The 18,851-nt window shown below is 46.6% G+C and overlaps 1 protein-coding gene across 2 annotated transcripts in view; it reads left to right on the top strand.

Annotated features, from left to right (window-relative positions):
* Positions 1 to 17,184, top strand: part of BEND4 (BEN domain containing 4) — a 33,418-nt gene extending 16,234 nt beyond the window's left edge. The window contains exons 3-5 of one of the 2 annotated variants that reach the window (XM_017350896.3): positions 7,506 to 7,597; positions 12,540 to 12,780; positions 15,014 to 17,184. In XM_017350896.3, the coding sequence (XP_017206385.2) occupies positions 7,506 to 7,597; positions 12,540 to 12,780; positions 15,014 to 15,231 (551 nt within the window). In that variant the 3' untranslated portion in view covers positions 15,232 to 17,184. The remainder of the gene's footprint in view (positions 1 to 7,505; positions 7,598 to 12,539; positions 12,781 to 15,013) is intronic. The other variant, XM_051831123.2, reaches the window with a different exon arrangement.
* Positions 17,185 to 18,851: the final 1,667 nt, after the last annotated feature.

The raw sequence follows: 18,851 nt of genomic DNA, 5'->3' as shown, positions 1-18,851 counted from the left end.
ATTTTCTAAGTGCTATATAAGGAAGAGATGTCTATTCTTGATTTTTTTTAAAAAAATGTATTTTTATTGTGTATATTTAAGGTATATAACATGATACAAGATACAGGAATTCATTCTTTTACAGTTATCCCTTTGTGTGTGTGTGTGTGTATGTGTGCATTAGGAGCTAAAATGTACCCAGTTAGCATGAATCCTGTGCACAGTGTGATTTTGTCACCTGTCCTCATGTTGCACACTAGATTCTAGACTTGTCCATTCTACATGTATTCCTACATCTGTAGTTCCCTGCCTCTAGAACTCACTGTTTTGTTCCTGGTCTCTGTGTATTTGGATTTCCTGTTTGTGGTGGTTTTTGTTTTTGTTTTTTGTTTTTTGGTTTTTTTGACAGGCAGAGTGGACAGTGAGAGAGACAGAGAGAAAGGTCTTCCTTTTCCGTTGGTTCACCCCCCAATGGCTGCTGTGGCTGGCACGCTGCGGCAGGCGCTGATCCGAAGCCCGGAGCCAGGCACTTCTCCTGGTCTCCCATGGGGTGCAGGGCCCAAGCACTTGGGCCATCATCCACTGCACTCCCTGGCCACAGCAGAGAGCTGGACTGGAAGGGGGGCAACCGGGACAGAATCCGGCGCCCTGACCGGGACTAGAACCCAGTGTGTCGGCGCCGCAGGCGGAGGATTAGCCTATTGAGCTGTGGCGCCAGCCTGTGTGTTTTGTTTTGTTTTGTTTTGTTTTAAGATTTTATATGTAAATGAGATCACTAAATAGAAGGGGTCTTCAAAAAGTTCATGGAAAATACATATTAAGAAAAAACTAGATTTCAAAATTTTTTTGCAGCCAAATAAACTTACCTTTAATTCCGTCGTTCCTTGAACTTTTAGAAGTAACCTTGCAGCCAGCGCCGCGGCTCACTAGGCTAATCCTCCGCCTTGCGGCGCCGGCACACCGGGTTCTGGTCCCGGTCGGGGCGCCAGATTCTGTCCCGGTTGCCCCTCTTCCAGGCCAGCTCTCTGCTGTGGCCAGGGAGGGCAGTGGAGGATGGCCCAAATGCTTGGGCCCTGCACCCCATGGGAGACCAGGATAAGTACCTGGCTCCTGCCATCGGATCAGCGCGGTACGCCAGCCGCAGTGCGCCGGCTGCGCCGGCCATTGGAGGGTGAACCAACGGCAGAAGGAAGACCTTTCTGTCTGTCTGTCTCTCACTGTCCACTCTGCCTGTCAAAAAAATAAATAAATAAAAAATAAAAAAATTTAAAAAAAAGAAAAAAAAGAAGTAACCTTGCATTTTGACTCATGTGTCTGGGTTGTTTCATTTGGCATGATATCCTCCATGCTCATCCATATTGTGGCAGATAGCCAGTTCTCATTCCTTTTCAAGGCTTAATAATACTGCATCGTGGTATCTTTACCCATTCACCCATCCAGAGACACTGAGGTTATTTCCATATCTTGGCTGTCAATGGACAATGTTACCAGTGAATGTGGAAGTATGGCTGTCTTTACAAGGTGGTAATTTCATTTCCTTTGCATATTTGCAAAGGATTGCTGAGTCCTGTGGTAGTACTGTTTTTAATTTTTTTAAAAAATATTTATTAAGTTTTGGATGTCAGAATACAGAGAGAGAGGGACAGAGAGATCTTCCGTCCGCTGGTTTGCTCCCCAAGATGGTTGCCATGGCCAGGGCCGCATCAGGCTGAAGCCAGAGAACTCCATCGGGGTCTCCCACATGGGTGCTTGCACCATCATCTGCTGCTGTCTCAGGCACATTTAGCAAGGAGCTGGATTGGAAGTGGAGCAGCCAGGACTCAAGCCAGCACTCTACTATGGGATGCTGGTGTTGCAAGCAGTGGCTTAACCCACTGCACCACTCTGCTGGACCCCTGGGTTCACTTTTCCCTACACTCTTGCCAGCATTTGTTATCCTCTGACTTTTTGATAGTAACCCCTCCTAATGAGCCTGAGATGATTAGGTGATGTTAATTTGCATTTCCCTGATGATTAATGGTGTTGAACACCTTTTCATGTACTTGTTGGCGATTTTTATGTATAGTTCAGCTATCTAGAGAGAGCACAACAGTGATTACCAGGGAAGCAGGAGGTAGAAGGATAGAAGAGAGGCGATTTTCTTCGGGTCTTCTGCAGTTGTTTTAATTGACCTGTTTGTTTTTCTACTATTTTTTTGTGTGAGTTCTTTATGTTTCAGATATTAACCTCTTATCACATACATAGTATGCAAATATTCTTCCGAGTCATAGGCTAATTCATACTAATATAGAATAGGCTAATAGTACTTCATACTATTCCATTTTGTTGATTGTTTCCTTTGTGTGCAGAAGCTTTTTAGTTTGATGTAGTTTCTTTTATTTATTTTTGCTTTTGTGACTACTACTTTCTGCTTGTTATCCCAAAAAATCATTGCCAAAGCTAATGTTCAGGGGCATTTCCCCTGTTTTCCTTTCTTGGAGTTTTGTTTGTTTGAAACATAGAAGAAACGCGCGTGCACGCACACACACACACATACAGAGTTTCCATCCATTGGTTCACTCCCCCAGTGCCTCCAGCGGCTTGGGCTGGGACTGGACCTAGGAACACAATCTGCATTTCCCACATGGGTGGCAGAACCCAATCACTGGAGCCAGCACCACTGTCTCCCAGAGTCAGCATCAGTGGGAAGCTGGGGTCAGGAGCCAGATGCTGAACCCGTGAACTCAGATGTGGAACATGGGTATCTTAACCATTAGGCCAAATGACCTCCCCCTCTGCCAGGAGTTTTATAAAGTTTCTGGTCTTGCATTTAAATGTCATTTATGTATTATGAGTTGATTTGTGTGTGTGGTGTAAGATAAGGGTCTAATTTCATTCCTTTGTGTGTACACATCCAGTTTTCTAGGACCATTTATTGAAGAGTATTGCTGATACTTTTATAGGGCCTTCTGCTTTCTAAAGCATACACTGTGATCATCCCAAGTTTTTCTTATAACTCTCTTGGGTGACAACTAACGTCATTCCCATTTAACAGACATGGAGGTTGAGATCTGGGTAGGTGATGTCAGCTGCAGACCGGGGCCACACGCTAAGCCGTCTCACTCCACATCTAGTGTGTACCCCCCCACCCTTGATGTACAGCCAGTTCTTCTTCTCTGTGGTGACTGTGCTCTGAGAAGTCACTGGTGAACCCTGAATCAATGAATGCTGAAACATTACTCCTGGGCGGAATACAGAGCTCAGTTCCTGCAACTCAGTGGACATTTTCATCAGCTGATCAACACATGATCTTGTTTATGTGTATGTTTATTTAAAGAGACCTTATTTAATATTTGTTCTTGGTTGATCAACGTTGAACTTGTGGCAGCAGCTCTGTTAAGTCATGCCTGAGCTTCTCTAACACACCTGTTTTCTCTGTAAGGCACATCATAGCCTTCTTCCTGTTAGCAACATTAAACAGCACTCCAGCACCATAATTGACCACTTAAACAGTGAAATCACCAGAAAAAAGCAGAAACAAAACCGCATAGCACTAAGTAGACTAGGTAGGGACACTTGTTTGGAGTGTCTGAGCTGAAACAGGAAGAGAAGATAACTTTGTTCAGCTTCAGCTGGGGATATGTGCATGTCACACGACTCGGATTTCTCCTTGCTCTGCACATGCGTGCAAAGAACTGCAAAAGCGTGACATACATTGTTTGGAGGGTTGCAAATATGTTTTAACAAGTGAGAAAATTTGCAAATCACTGGTGTCATTTTCTAAAAGACTAAAAAGTGATAATAAAGACAGTTTCTGAGGCCGGCGCCGCGGCTCACTAGGCTAATCCTCCACCTAGCGGCGCCGGCACACCAGGTTCTAGTCCCGGTCGGGGCACCGGGTTCTTTCCCGGTTGCCCCTCTTCCAGGCCAGCTCTCTGCTGTGGCCAGGGAGTGCAGTGGAGGATGGCCCAAGTGCTTGGGCCCTGCACCCCATGGGAGACCAGGAGAAGTGCCTGGCTCCTGGCTTTGGATCAGTGCGGTGCGCCGGCCGCAGCGCGCCGGCCACTGTGGCCATTGGAGGGTGAACCAACGGCAAAGGAAGACCTTTCTCTCTGTCTCTCCCTCACTATCCACTCTGCCTGTCAAAAAATAATTAATTAAAAATAAATAAATAAAGACAATTTCTGGATAATAGGACATTTTAAGAGAGTAAAAAACACTTGGAGTAGGTGCAGTGTAGGTGCAGAGTAGCTGCTGCTACACTCCAGGGTGTGCAGTGGGTAACTGTCCCAGATTCACAGGTGAGACAACAGAGGCACAGAGGGATTAAGTGATTTGCCAAGGATGGCGTAGAGAGTAAGTGACAATACAAATAAATACATAATTTTTAAAAAACTTGATATGGTTTATGTTTCATTAAACCTACTAGATTCCTTTGACTTTGTTTTTGCAGAATGAGCAAGCAAATGAATGAATCTGCCCAGTGTGAGATAGTGGTTTCTCCATCACTGAGAGGGACTTGCTTAACATTCATGATTTGCACAAGGAAACCATTAGTTGTTACGGCGTGTGGGGCATAACCCACTACTTAGGGACCCTGTTGATGTATTGTTTTCTTTTTAGGTGCTGCTGTAAACCCTAACCTGATAACACCTCCCTTCGAAGGAGCCAGATGGTAGCCTGCGTTGCACACAATCACATGAAGCACTGGCTTCTCTTTGAGGGCCGAGTTCTCATGCAGGAATCGCACAGTTGTCCGTAGAACTGTGTGTTATCAGAAGAAAGCAACAGGTGGACAGGAGGTTTCGTGGTTGCCTTTCAGTGCCCATGTTTCTCCCAGGCAGACAGCATGGCATAGCTGTGGGCCAGGATAACATGTTCCACACGCCTGCTTCCACTGAACAGACACACTGATTCCTGCGCCCCAAATTATTTCATTTTACTTTATTGCTTTCCTGTCTAATTGTAGGCTACTATCCAAAGAGCCCCAAGTCCAGAGTGATGTTCTCAGTGCTTAGCAGCAGGGTCCCCTCTGACCCTGGGCTGGAAGCCCCTGCCTTGGCGAGATCGTGTTTGGGAGGGCCACAGGGGAGAGTGCTTCTCCAGCACCCAGGGCAGCGGCTGTTTAAGTTGGCTGAAGAGGAGTTTGTCCTCTGTCTCCCTGGCCTTAAGCCTTATCCTCAGATACCTGTGTGCAGGATCTGCTTGCCTTGCCTAGCCAGTAAATGCACATAAACTCCATTTCCTTCCAGCAGTGTCACTCAGCTGGCCTTGACCGGAGCCCAGCACTGCTGCCCATGTGCTGTGTGTATAAGGAGAGAAAGGTGAGCCTCCTAGCCCTCCAGGGTGGTGCAGCCACCACTGAGGGTGACATAGCAAGGCAGGGGAGATAGACACAGAGATAACATGGAGACAGACATTTTTTTGAAGCTTACAACTTATAAAATTATTGTGCCCACTCTACAGATTTTTTTAATGACTTCATGATTTTCATAACTATGACAAAAGATAAATCCTAATCTGACACATAAAATACAGTCATTGTTAATTATTATTATCAAACACTTTGGCCTATTTCTTCCTTTCCTCTTTGCTCATCCTGCTTCCTATCTGTGCACATAATTAATTTAATGTGGGTGAGGTCATATTGAAGATTCAGTTCTGTGTGCCACCTCATAGGCATGTTTGTGCATCTTTGGAAATTTTTTTCATAAATATCCTGATGGTGGTAAAATGTGTTTAAGGGATCAAAAAAAAGTTTATTCAATCCTAATAAGCCTAATGTTTACAAACTTATTGAAAATTTCAAGCTAAATCAAGATAATGTCTTGCACATATCACTTGGAGAGCAGTGACATATGTACCATTGCATTTTATTCTAACTGTAAAGAACACAGTGCTGCTTCGAATTCTGTTATCAGTCCTGTGCAGAAGAGATGCAGACATAGAAGTCAAATGAAGTCCCCAGAGGTCTCAGAGTTAGAGAACTCAAAGGCAGACCTGTCTGCCATCTGTTAGTTTCTCAAGTCTTTAGCCTTTTTCCACTTCATAATTTCCTCCTACTAGTTCACTCCCCAGATGTTCACAGCAGCCAAGCCAGGACTGGGACAAACTTAAACCAGGAAACTGGAACTCAGTCTGGGTCTCCTACATGGGCGGCTGGGACCCAAGTACTTGATCCATTGTCACCACATCCTCTAGTGCACATGAGCTGGAGGCTGGAAGCAGACACTGAGCTGAGTCCCAAACCCAGCCACTCTGATATGGGATAGGGGGTCGCAAGCAGCATCTTCAGTGATGCGCCAGATGCTCACCCCAGGAAGACACATTCTAAAGTGGGTTAGACGTTTTTGATAAGCTGGTGGAATTAGGGACACTTGATAGGTTTTATGAACCTGGCTTAGTAATAGGTCTGCTTCACACTGCTAGCAGTGTGACTTATTTTCATTGACTTGCGTGGTAATTGAGCAGTTGCGGGAGTGGCAGTGACACTGATCTGTAATGCAGATCTGTGAGGGTGGTTATTGGAGAAAACACTGTTATAGTAAGAATAAACATTTCCTGACCTCTGCCTATGATTCAAATTCTTCAAAATGATATTGATAAAATTTTTGATTTGTTATGTGAACAATGTGATTTTACTTAAGAAACCTAGAGCCATTAGCAGGAGATAAAGATGATAACTTGAGTTTGTGGTCTTTAAAAAAATAAAAAGTGGGAAAATCAAAGTGCAAAGCTCAGTAGTGAGATTTTAAAATCGGGGCTTAGGTTAAATATTTATTCTTTTCTTAAATGTGACAAAAACATCTTAAAACACACAGCTAAGAAAGATAGTGGCAGCAGTTTGTGTAAATTAGGTTATTAACTGAGCTACCAAGGCCTTTTAAAAAAATTAGTTAATACTCCAGAAAGGGTTCTCATAGAAACCTTAATATGTCAGCATTATTTGTGCAAGAGTACCAGAAATGTCAGGTCTATGTTGGCCTGATAGCCGTTCAGTGTTACTGTAATTATTCAGTGAAGTCTGTAAGACCAAGCCTCCAAAACAAATAATGCATCAGAAACTTGTGCCCAGGTGTATTCATATTGGGAGGGAGACTACACTGGGTGGAATTCCTGCTTACTAAAGAACCAAGGAGGAATCCGTCATTAAAACTGAGCATTAAATTACTGATTACAAGCCCACGAACTAGTAGTTTTTAGTACATTAATTTCAGAAAGCATCATGAGACGCTAGCGCTACAACTTGGATTTGAAAAGACAAGATGTCTTGTTCTGTGGGGCGTTCATTATCATTGACCCAGATTCATCTGGGAGAAAGTTTGACTTGAGAGTTCTCAGTGAATTGTGCTGAGCCTGGACATTCTCCCGCACCGTAGCATCTGCTCTGTGTTTACAAATAACTGCGGATGTCAAGTGAAAGAAGAGTCTGTTTCCTTTGGAAAGTGTGGGTTTTTTTTTTTTAGAAGTTGCCATCAAGAAGTCTTTTCAAGTGTCTTTGCACGCTGCAGTCTGCTGACATGTGCCGTGTGGTTGCTTCCCCACAGTGCCCTGCCAGACTGTGCTAGATTACCTGAAGACCGTCCTGCAGCACCACAACCAACTGCTGATGCCGCAGCCTGCCGACCAGCCCACCGAGGTAGGTCTCCAGCGAGCTCAGGGCGGCTCCGTGCCGCACAGCACTGGCCCCTGGCACAGGGCAGCCAGCCAGCCACCTTGCTGCCTGCTGAGACGTGGCGGGGTGGGGTTGGGGTGTTACCCGAAAGGCAGTGCTCTGTTCAAAGCTCAGAGTCAGCTCTGCACTCGGAGGGAGGGAGGGAGGGAGGGAGGCAGACAAGGAAGAAAAGAGCAGTTTTCAGTAGCTGTGACTCCGCCGCTGGCCAACCTGCCATTCCCATAGGCAGCAGCGGTATCCCAAAATGCCCCTTGAGCATGAGCCTTCGGGAGTTGCCCAGAGGACGTGGGCCCCCCGCTGGCGAGCACTGTCTTCCTGCGGGCCTCACCCTGTGTAGGAGAAGGGGTCTGTGTGGGAGCGAGGATCTGGCACTGTAAACAGTACGTTTTTACAAGATTCTCGAAGCTCCCTCTGGACGTTACTTCCCTTGTAAAGCATGGCTACATTTCCCTGAGTATCAAACACTCAGGCCCCCCAACCCCTGAAATGAGCCTGCCTGGTTCTCCCTTCCTTCCTCAGTCTGGTCCTCCCTCCCCAAGCACCTGCTGCAGGTCCCATCCCCAGTGTTTGTCATAGCAGGTGCCCAGTTCCTGCCTGCTGAATGGGGACCTGTGTCTTTAATGACTGTAAACACTTGCAAGACTGGTCCAGGAGGGCACTTCAGAAGGTTTGTGGAAAATGGGCTAAAAGATGAGTTTATTTTGGTGCAAAAATGTTTTAGACACACAAATACAAGGGGTCTTAAAGAAGTTCACAGGAAATGTGTAACATAAAAAAGATGATGTTTGTGTTTCAGAACTTTCTGGCACCAGAATAAACTTATCCTTTTCTCTCTGAATAAAGTCCACATTTTTTAACTTGATATATCTGACATAGCAAAGGTACAACTGAAAAGCCTGCTTCCTCCAGGAAGCACTCCCTGAATGCCACCCTCCTGCCTATGGTCATGTAGCATGTTGTTCATAATTCTAATTGAGAAGTAGCCACCTTACTCAAAGTACAGCTGTGTGTTCCATTTGGCTGTGAGTCTGGGAAGACGTTAGTTGAAGTTGTTCGTTTTTATTGCTTCAAAGTGACTCAACACTAAATCAGAGTCTGATAACCTGTTGGTGGCTAATTGAAGAGAATATACAATCAGAATTCCATGAAAATTAAAAAGAGGGGAGACTCTACATTTCCTCTGGATAGGACTGTTTAAACTTTTATGACCCATCATCATCATTATTACTCTACTATTTTTATTATCATTTCAGGCACATGAGCATTTTCTCATTTTTATTATTTGTCACATTTTATTTCTATTAACTATGCTAAAACTGGATTGTAAATCTCATCCATAAAACAGAACATTCTGAGTGGTGTTTGGTGCTGTAAATTTCTTTTTCTCTTTCTTCTTCTTTTTCTTGATGAAAATTACCTCCAAATGGTGTTTCTTCATTTTATGGGGCCTACATTTTATGTAGAGCGTCTGTACTTTAGGAGAGCTTTTGAACTGTTACGTGAGTTTTTTTTAAGGGTTGGAGAAAGCTCCTCTCTTGCCTTGTCAGCTCCCTAATCACCAGTTCCTCCCATCTTGAAGTAGTCCTGTTCTAGGGTCACGGCGCAGCATCACGGGGTGAACCCTGGGCTTGGGGGCAGGTCTCCCCAGCTCTGTACCTTTGAGTTGTAAGATCTGGAGAAAGGATCGGACCTCCTTGGAAAACATAGCAAGTAATCCTAGCTTGCCAAGGGCACTCACCCACCTTAGAGAAAGTTTCTTTTTAAAAATGAGGGATAGTGTTCAATAAAGGAAAGATTTGAAAACTAGCCATGCAGGCTGACAAGTGTGCTCACGGGGACGCACCGGAAGCAGCGGCCAGGGCTGTACCACGTTAGTCCGTAGTCCTTAGCAAGCATCTGCTGCACCTACTCTAGTCCAGGCCTATTCTTGGCCCTGGGAGTGGAGCACTAGATAAATCTGCAGTTAAAATGAGCTTCTGGTGGTGAGAGATGAGCTCAGCAAAAGCAGCAAGCTGGGGGTTTTAGCCCTACTTGGCAGAAAGAAGCTGAGGACGCCTGCCTGAGGCCCACCCCAGAGCCTGGCTCTGTAATTGCACTGGTGCCACCTCCTGGGAGGAGAAAGGAGGCGCGGGTCCTGAGTGCTTGGGCAAGCGCCTCCGGCTGGTCATCAGTGCTTATTACTATTAAGGCTGTCCTGCACAAGCGCTTCAGACACAGTCAGCGGTTCTGAGTCAGCCAGCCCCGGATTCCCCCGCCCAGACTGGACCCTCCCCCTCCCCCTGGCTGCCCTGAACGCTGAGGGTTCAGCTTGGCAGAACGATTGTAAGCCCTGCCCTCATGCGTAGGAAGCCACGGGATCCCTTTCCCCATGTCTCCTCCCCTCCTGGTTTGCCCTCTGTTCCTTACGTTTTCAAAGCACACTAGAATGCCCCTGGGGATCCTGGCTCACTGGGTTGGTTGCCTGCCCTCCCATCTTCTTTCTTTTTCTGATTTCTTTTTAAAGATTTATTTATTTGAAAAGCTGAGTTAGAGGGAAAGATAGAGGTACCTTTCATCACTGATTCACTCCCCAAATGGCCACAATGGCCAGGGTTGGGCCAGGCCAAAGTCAGGAGCCAGGAGCCTCCTTTGGGTCTCCCACATGGATGGCAGGGGCCCAAGAACTTGGACCGTCTTCCACTGCCTCCGCAGATGCATTAGCAGGGAGCTGTATTGGAAGTGGAGTCTCGAACCTGTACCCACATGAGATGCCGGCACTGCAGATCAGGCTTAACCCACCGCGCCACAGCGCCACCGCACCCCACCCCCATCCCTATCTTTCATGCCCACCTCCTGCATCTGCCCTGCCTCAGACCCCGTTTCCATCTCTGTGGTTTCACCTGCCTGCAGGAGACTGGGCTCAGAGCCAGTGGCTGGAGAGTGCTCCTGATCATAAACCCACAGTGCTTTCACTCTCTCTGTTTCAGACTTGGATCCAGCAAATTCAAGTCACTCATCTGAGGTACTCTAATGAAACAGAGCCAAGATTTGTGTCAAACCCAGCCTGCCTCTGAATTGAATTCAAAGTACAAACCATGTGCCTCACCCAACCACCCCCTTCCCTTTTTTTTTGAATGATGATGAGAGTTAACGCTGGGTGCTGTGGCGTAGCGGGTAAAGCAGCCACCTGCAGTGCTGGCATCCCATATGGGTGCCAGTTCGAGTTCTAGCTGCCTCCATTTCCCATCGTGCTCTCTGCTATGGCCTAGGAAAGCAGTAGAAGATGGCCCAAGTCCTTAGGCCCCTGCACCCACGTGAGAGGAAGAGGCTTCTGGCTCCTTGATTCGGATGGCACCACTTGTCATCTGGAGAGTGAACCAGCAGATGGAAGACCTCTCTCTCTTTCTCTGCCTCTCCTTCTCTCTCCGTGTAACTCTTTCAAATAAATGAATAAATGTGGTGGTTTTTTTTTTTTTTTAAAAGGAGTTACACTGAGAGAGAAGGAGAGACAGAGAGATCTTCCATCTACTGGTTTGCTCCCCAAGTGCGCACAATGACCAAGGTTGCACCAGGCCAAACCCAGGAGCCCAGAGCTTCCTCCAGGTCTCCAGCATGTGTTCAGGGTCCCAAGTACTTCGACCATCTTCTGCTGCTTTCCCAAGCACATTAGCAAGGAGTTGGATCAGAAGTGAAGCAGCTGGGACTCGAACCAGCACCCATGTGGGATGCTGGTGTCATAGATGGTGGCTTTACCTGCTGTGCCATAGCACAGGCCCCAACTGTCCCCCTTCTGAAATAGAGTCAGACTATTGCTAGTTTAAGAAAGGCTGAATGCTCTAGTGGTGACTTCGGTGTGTACAATTCACTGACAGTTTCCTGACCTCCTTCCTGTTGGCACCTGTGCTGTTCACCCTTCTCAGTGCTTAGCTACACAGAGCACTTTCTGGAGTAAAACCCCGTCAGACCCAAACAGTGCCAAATTTATAACCTGTGCTAAATTTGCAGAGTTGTAAAACTGAATGAGTTTTTCCCTTCTTTATTTTGTACCCCTTAATTACTAGGGAAGGGGAGTACATTAAAAGTGAGATCACGGGTTAATTAATTTGTCCTGGACTGTAGAATTTTATGGACAAGCCAGAACTAAAGTAACGGTTGTGTAGGTGCAATTGACTAAACATGGCTTATAAATGTTACAGAAACGCCTGTAATTAGTCCCACTGCAGCTATTTAGCCTGGGAATTTTATAGTAGACATAAATTAGGGAGGTGAAAAGTAAGAAAAATTTGGAGTTGACATCATGGCATTTGCAGAAGCCATAATTTGAGGAGACCTGTTTTGCATTATTATTGTTAATGATCCCCACCCTCCGGCCCCCTCCCCCCAGTTTCCACAGTTTCCCCTGCTTTAGGTCCACTTGTTTGAAGCTGTTCGCACTGTGGTCCAGTGGCGATCAGGTGTGAGGTGCAGCCCACCCGAGCGCTACCTTATTAAAGGAGGCCCCCAGCCTCATCATTTCTGAGTGTGCCACTGCCAACCAGAGGGTGCAGAGACCTGTTTGATCACACTCTTCAAAGTCATTTTTGCATATTCTAATAGATTGAAAAAGAAAGTTACAGGTTATATTTAAATAGTGTTCCCTGTCATTGGATCCTGACACATTTTAACCTACCTGTTAAAATGCAAGTTATAAATAGCTCCTCTTTCAAAGGTGTTCATTATACCTCATTGGCTCTTGTTAAAGAAAATGCAAATGTAATTTGAAAAGTGCCCGTTCTGAGTGTGGGCAATTACTTGTGCTCTTCAGTCCCTGGTTCATTGTCAGCCTAGCCACTTGGTTACAAAGCATGGTTTGCCTTTGAAATGGAGATTGCTTTGGCTGCTGGCTGGCTGGCTCGGTAGGTAATGAGAAAATATTCCGCTTTTCCAGGGAAGCAAGCAGCTGTTGAACAACTATCCCGTCTACATAACGAGCAAACAGTGGGACGAGGCTGTGAATTCCTCCAAGAAAGATGGGAGACGACTCCTGCGCTACCTCATCAGATTTGTTTTCACAACCGATGAGCTTAAGTACTCATGCGGCCTTGGGAAAAGGAAAAGGTCAGTGCAGTCAGGAGAGACAGGTCCTGAGAGACGCCCTCTGGATCCAGTTAAAGTCACTTGCCTCCGAGGTACTGCATCCTTCCCCTCAGTGTCACCATCCGTGGTCCCATTTCACCGCATTGGCTGTGGCTCCCCGTGCAAGTGTTCAGCCTTACTGTGTTTTTGATTTCTTTCCGCTGAGCCCTTATTGGCTTCATGTGGCCCATTTACTCGGTATTGAGAAGCTCTTTGGAAAAAACCCTCCTTTGCTTTAGCCTTGTTGTTCTCACTTAGTGGTACATAAGCATTGCATAGCACCTCATGTTTCACGCTTGAAATTCAGATTTTCTTTGTTGCTGGTGAAGGCTACTTCCAGCAAAACTGGAGCATTAGGGAAGCGCACAGAGGGAAGATGTGGAATTTTTTGGGGGGGAAAAAGGGGGTAAAATTGTATCTCATTTCTACTTCTAACCTGTGTACCCAGTTAGCTATCTTAAAGACATTCTTGACCCAACTCCTTAACTTGGTTTAGAATTGGTTTTCCTAAGTGCCTGAAGTATACCTTTCCTAGTAAAACTTCTGTTTCTGTATTAAAAGCCCTTTCTGGCTAATACTGCATTTCGGCAGCTGAGTACTTGGCGGCTGAGCTGCACTGCTGCAGGCCAGGTGGTGGGCGGGGAGAGTCGAGGCGCCCAGCCCATTCTGTGGAGCAGGTGCAGATAAACGCAGACTGCAAGTAGGAACATTACAGAGCTAGCCACAGCACCCTTCACACCGAAACATCCGTACCAGAAATCCCAGGCATTTCCTTCTGTGATTCAGTCAAAGTTGTATGGGTTGGAAAGACTTCATAGGGGTCAAGATTTCTCCTGGTGAGGACGTAGAAAGAAACATTCTCAGAAACATTCTCGCTGATGAGGCCTCGGCTGTTGGAAAGGATACCCTGCTCCTGCGCTCCCTGCTGGAATGCCCGCAGCGACTCTGTGACTACGGGCCAGGATGCATATTGGCTTTGTTAGCAGCTGAGATGCCCAGTCCCCTCCTGGAGATCCCGATTCAGTGGGGATAGGGGAGACACACATGGCTCCTGGTCACAGCTACCCTGGGGGATTATGATGTAGGTGGCCCTTGCTTGGCGAGGCCATGTGATCTGAGAATACCAGTGCTCACCAGGCACAGAGCACCCACTGTGGGCCACTGACTCAGTGACCAGCTGCTGGGAGTTTGCAGGGTCTGTGTAAACTTGCCATGATTGCCCTTGCGCCCCAGCATCATCACAGGTGATGGAATTAGTGCAGGTTAAGCTTGAGCACTCTGCTGGGCCCACTGTTGGATGTGGGCAGAGAAACTGCCTACAGGCTAATAAAGGAGCCACGTTACAGGGTCTCAGAACTGGATTGCTTTCCAGAAATTCTTACTCCGTGTGGTCCATTTTAATAGTAAGTTGGTAAGAATGAGAGATTAAAGTCCATCCCAAAGAACCAGTGTCATTGCCCTGAGAAGGCTGCTGGCCCCCTGTCGCCCCAACGCAGTACAGCTGCTTTACTGGAGTTTGCAGTCTCTCACTCATTCCTCGCAAGCGCCACAGCCCACAGGCTCCAGCTAGCCCTTGGGTGGAAAATACGTAGGCAAGAAATGATGGTTGTCTGTGTCAGAGGCAACCGAAACGACTCCCTCTTCCCCAGGCACGCTGATTGCTTCCTGGTAAAAAAAAAAAAAAAAAAAAAAAAAATACTTAGATGAGATCATACTTTTAAAAATATTTGCCAGTACATGTGATTAGGGAAGCAAGTATAGCCTATCATAGGACATGTGAAGAATGGAAAAGCCTTTGCTGAGCTAACATTAGGCACCTTCCTACTCAGTGAGACTGACTTCATTGCACTCAGTCTTCCAGTTAGCAGCTGGGTAAAGAAGCCCACGCCAAGTGTCTGTGCTGCGCTTCTGGAGGTAGTTAGCACTCTGGAAGTGGGAGCAGGTGCCGGACTCTCCGTCTGAAACGCCTTCCCTCACTGAGCTCAGACACGGTGCATATCGTTGTCCTATAACTCAGAAGCATTTTTTATTTCAACAGTTAATGTGTCTGAGAGAAATGACCCTCTCACTTAGGTGATGTTTTGCTTTTGCACATGAGAAGAAAATTTGTAAGGAGTAAGTGGAATCTAATGAGTGACATCATCATGGCATTGCATCAAATTTCCCATAAAGCTTTCCTTATAAAGCTTCTGTTAAAGTGCAAGCAGCCTATCCTGTCATCTCTGCAAAAAACAGCTGTTCTCTCTCTCTCTCTCTCTCTTTTTACTGCTACGTATTTTCCCACAGAATTCATTAGGATGCATTGCACCTCCAACCCCGACTGGTGGATGCCCTCAGAGGAACAGATAAACAAAGTATTCAGCGACGCTGTGGGTCATGCCCGGCAGGGGAGGGCCGTGGGGACTTTCCTGCACAACGGTGGCTCATTCTATGAAGGGATGGATCACCAGGCTTCGCAGGATGAAGTCTTCAATAAGAGCTCCCAGGATGGACCTGGGGATTGATGCGTGGACCAGACCTCCCCACAGGAGCCGCCCATCTTCTCCTGTCTTCTCGAGAGATCCACTTGTGAATGTCCTGTTTCTGTCACCTGAGATTCCAAAGCATGTCATTCTGTCGCTCTGTACACATTTTCACCCTGAAAACGTTCTTGACCTACTGCCATGGTTTCCAAGGAGAAATCCATTTTAGGGTTATTTGGAAAGGCCATGCCGTCCATAGCAGACTTTTGGAATGTTAGAAGACTACAATTGACTTTGAATGATTGCTAGCTAGACAGTAAAGGTGCAAAAATAGGGGAGTGCCTAGCCACGTGCTCCAGATCTTCAAGCTCTGCTTTCCAGAGCAGAGATGGCCCCCAGAGAGGAAGGCTGGGTGAGTGCCTCTGCCGCTGCAAGGTGGGTGGAGACGTAGGTTGATTTTAAAGGCCAAGGAACAGGTGTTCTGTTAGTTTAGTTCACATAAGCTGTCTTTATGTTTCCCAAAGTCTTGAATTCATAGTTCTCAGCAAAGACATTCTAAGCTGCCTCTACATTGACGTCTACTGTTAAAAAGAAGTCAGGAAACAGAGGCCACTGCTATAGCCAGTGATTAGTTGGAAGTCAGCTGTTTTTCTGCTACTTTACAAAAAGAAGAAATTCCAAGAAGGCGCACTGTGTGATCTGTGGAGTTTGTACACAGTAGTTTTTCATTCTGTCAGTCAAGAAACATCTAGAGGTCCAGAACCATTTTGAATGTTCGATCTCATAGTTTCCTGGGGCCAACAGTTTCCTTAGTCTAAAGTCAGTCTCTGTGGACACAGAACCAGAATGCTGGGTTGAACAATGAGAATTTCCACCAATTTGTTGTTTGGTGCACCGAAGACCAAACAAGTTGTGTGACCACTGGCATTGGGCTGCATCAGCCAGATGTTCTGGCGTTGTGTACACACAGCCTCCAGGCCAGTCTGGCAACTATGCAATGGGTGTGTCGTTGATTTCTCTGAAATTTCAGGGGCTTTCTGTGCTGAATTGATCTTCACAATTTGTGTTAAATTTCTGTGCTCCATGGTCATGGATGAAACCATTTCATCCCAAATGTGCTACTCCTTTCCCCCAGTTACAAGCTGTGGTTAAGTTCCCATTGTGTCATATTCTCTGCACCCCCTCCTCCCACCACTGTCCGCTCTTCGGTTTGTTGATCTCCAAATGGGGGAATGAGTGATGTCCTGGGACCTTTCCTCAATCAGCAAATGCTGTCGAGGTGCTGGAGCCCTGACTTCTGAGGGCATCACGTGTCGTGTCCGAAGAGCTTCCTTTACTGAACTGGTCCAGGCTGCTGCATTTTTTGGGAAAGCAGAGGACTACATGGGCAGTGTTTGTTTAAGGCTGTTAATGGCATCTGCAAACATAGTTGAGGGTTTTGAGTGTCCATTTATAAAGGTTTCTGCCTTGCCATGTTTTGGTCCAAGTAAGACCCTAAATTGTCCTTAAATTTACCACATGGTACTATAGGCCGAGTCTTAGAAATGGGTCTTTTTGTTGATTTCAACCCTTGAAGAATTTAATGTTTCCAGGAGTGCACGTGTGTCAGATTTATTCAGTAACTGTAGGGAGAAGTAACATAGCAATCCTGTTTTGGAAAAGTTAGTAAGAATTTGGAAAAGCAGTGCTGGGGACAAATGGGATGTTGCTTAAGACAGCCGTGGCTGTGCAAGGAAGGAAGATGCCTCTGGAAGCGTTGTTAGAGCTCTAGGAAGTCAGTGCCAGGTCCGATTCTTTGACAGCATGAAAGCTTGCCTGAGGGAGCCCCTCCGTGGCCTGTGGGTCTTGCAGTTCTGTCTTCCTGTTTCGCACTGGGCTACGGTGATCCTTACTGCTGATGAGCACATTGGCCTTTATCTACAGCAGCAGCGTACGGCCACTGCTTGTAAGAAGAGCAGACCCCCAGCTCCTAGCGTTTTCTTGGGTTCTGCTCATTTCTTCCCACCTAAGCGTCACTCTGGAGCCCTGTGGTGCTGGTCTCTGGTCTGCACTCCTCCTTGGGTGGAGGGGGGGTGACGGCAACCTGTGGATTGGCTGTAATTCTCACCACCTTCCTCCCATCCCATCCACCTGATTTCTCTATCAACTGTTTCCAGTGCAGATTCTAGAACTTTGGAGCTGCACATTGGCTGTCTGTTGTGCATGAGGAAACCGAGGCCTACAGAGACGAAGTGCTCAGTACCACCCAGCCAGTCCTAATGCCTCTGGGAGTGCTGGGTCCTAGGCTCCCCTGTCCCGAGGCAGCAGTACTGCTGACTTAACCCTGTTTGTATAATTGCCACATTCCATTAGCCTGGCCCACTGCCTGACCCAGATGCCGCTTAGGCTGTGACATAGCATGAGCTCTCATACTTCACTAGCCCTCATCCTAGGACTGACCCATCCTGCCACGGAGGTCACCTGCAAGGCTGTTACGTCACCTGTGTTCACGTGAGTTTTATGTCAGGCCTGCAGAAGAGGTTCATTTCTTTTCTGCTCAGCCCTGTGCAGTCCTATGAACAGCGAGGTTAAAGGGTCATCACTCAGGAAGAGTGGATGTCATCACTGCTCCCTCGGCCTTTCAGTTGATCACTTTGGAGACCTGAAGATGTTGCTTGTTGATTTGATTTTCCGCGTCTCTGAAATTTGGACCAATTGCTGTTAGACAAGCGGTGTAGACTCATGTCAGCTTTTAGTCATTTTAGCATTGGTGTAAAACAGGTTATATTAAAACAGCTCAGGAGGCACCAGTGCTCCACTGATGGCTCTCCAGACCCACGAAGACTAGACGTGGACTTGCTGTCGACGACTAGGTGAGTCCATAGCCCACGTCCACTACTGGTGACAGCTGCTCAGTGTGTCCTCTGTTTTCCAAATTAAAGTCCTATACAGAGATCATGCTGCTTTTCACAGTGAACTGATGCCCCCAGTACAGTTCCAGACAGGCTAAGGGTAGAGGACCCTGGCGTGCTGTGTGACAGAGGACGCTGGCCAGGGTCCTGCAGAGGGGAGCAGTGCTCTGCGGGCAGCTGCTGAAGTGAGAGTTCTCATGGTGTCTCTTGGTGGTGCAGCGTTCAGAGCCTCCTGCTTCAACTGCAGTGTTCAGTGTTCTCAAGAAAAACTGGAAACATTTAGATTGTAACTCCTCTTTTTTTTCCTGAATGTTTCCCGCAGCCCTTGAACTCCAGAGTATTCCCCAGGATTCCTCACTGCACCTCAGCATTTAGGTTGCTGTCGCTCTTGGTGTCGCTCATGAGGAATGTAGCGGAGAGTATTAGGGTGTTGGCAGAAAACTGTGTCATCCCCTCTGGTAGGGGAATTGAGGTCCGTGATGTGTACAAGGGTACTTCACAAGATTCTTGACAAAACAGAATTGAAAGCTGACTTTATTTTGGTGCAAACACAATGTCGAAATTCTTGCATAGTTTTTTTCAGAATAGGCATTTTCCACAAACTTTTAAAGGACTCGTAGAGCTGATTTATAACTGTAGAGTGAGTGGGTGATTTTTTGTTCTGTGTCATTGCTTATTCCTTCACCCGTGATAAAAACACATTGATACAAGAGATTCCTTCCCTAAGATTATAAGGAGATATAAGTTGCTATAGTCTATTACTTGACCCAA

This window comes from Oryctolagus cuniculus, chromosome 2 (assembly GCF_964237555.1).
Source record: "Oryctolagus cuniculus chromosome 2, mOryCun1.1, whole genome shotgun sequence".
Classification (NCBI taxonomy): Eukaryota; Metazoa; Chordata; class Mammalia; order Lagomorpha; family Leporidae; genus Oryctolagus; species Oryctolagus cuniculus.
The sequence above is the reverse complement of the archived record's forward strand: the minus strand, read 5'-3'. Positions and strand labels throughout refer to the sequence as shown.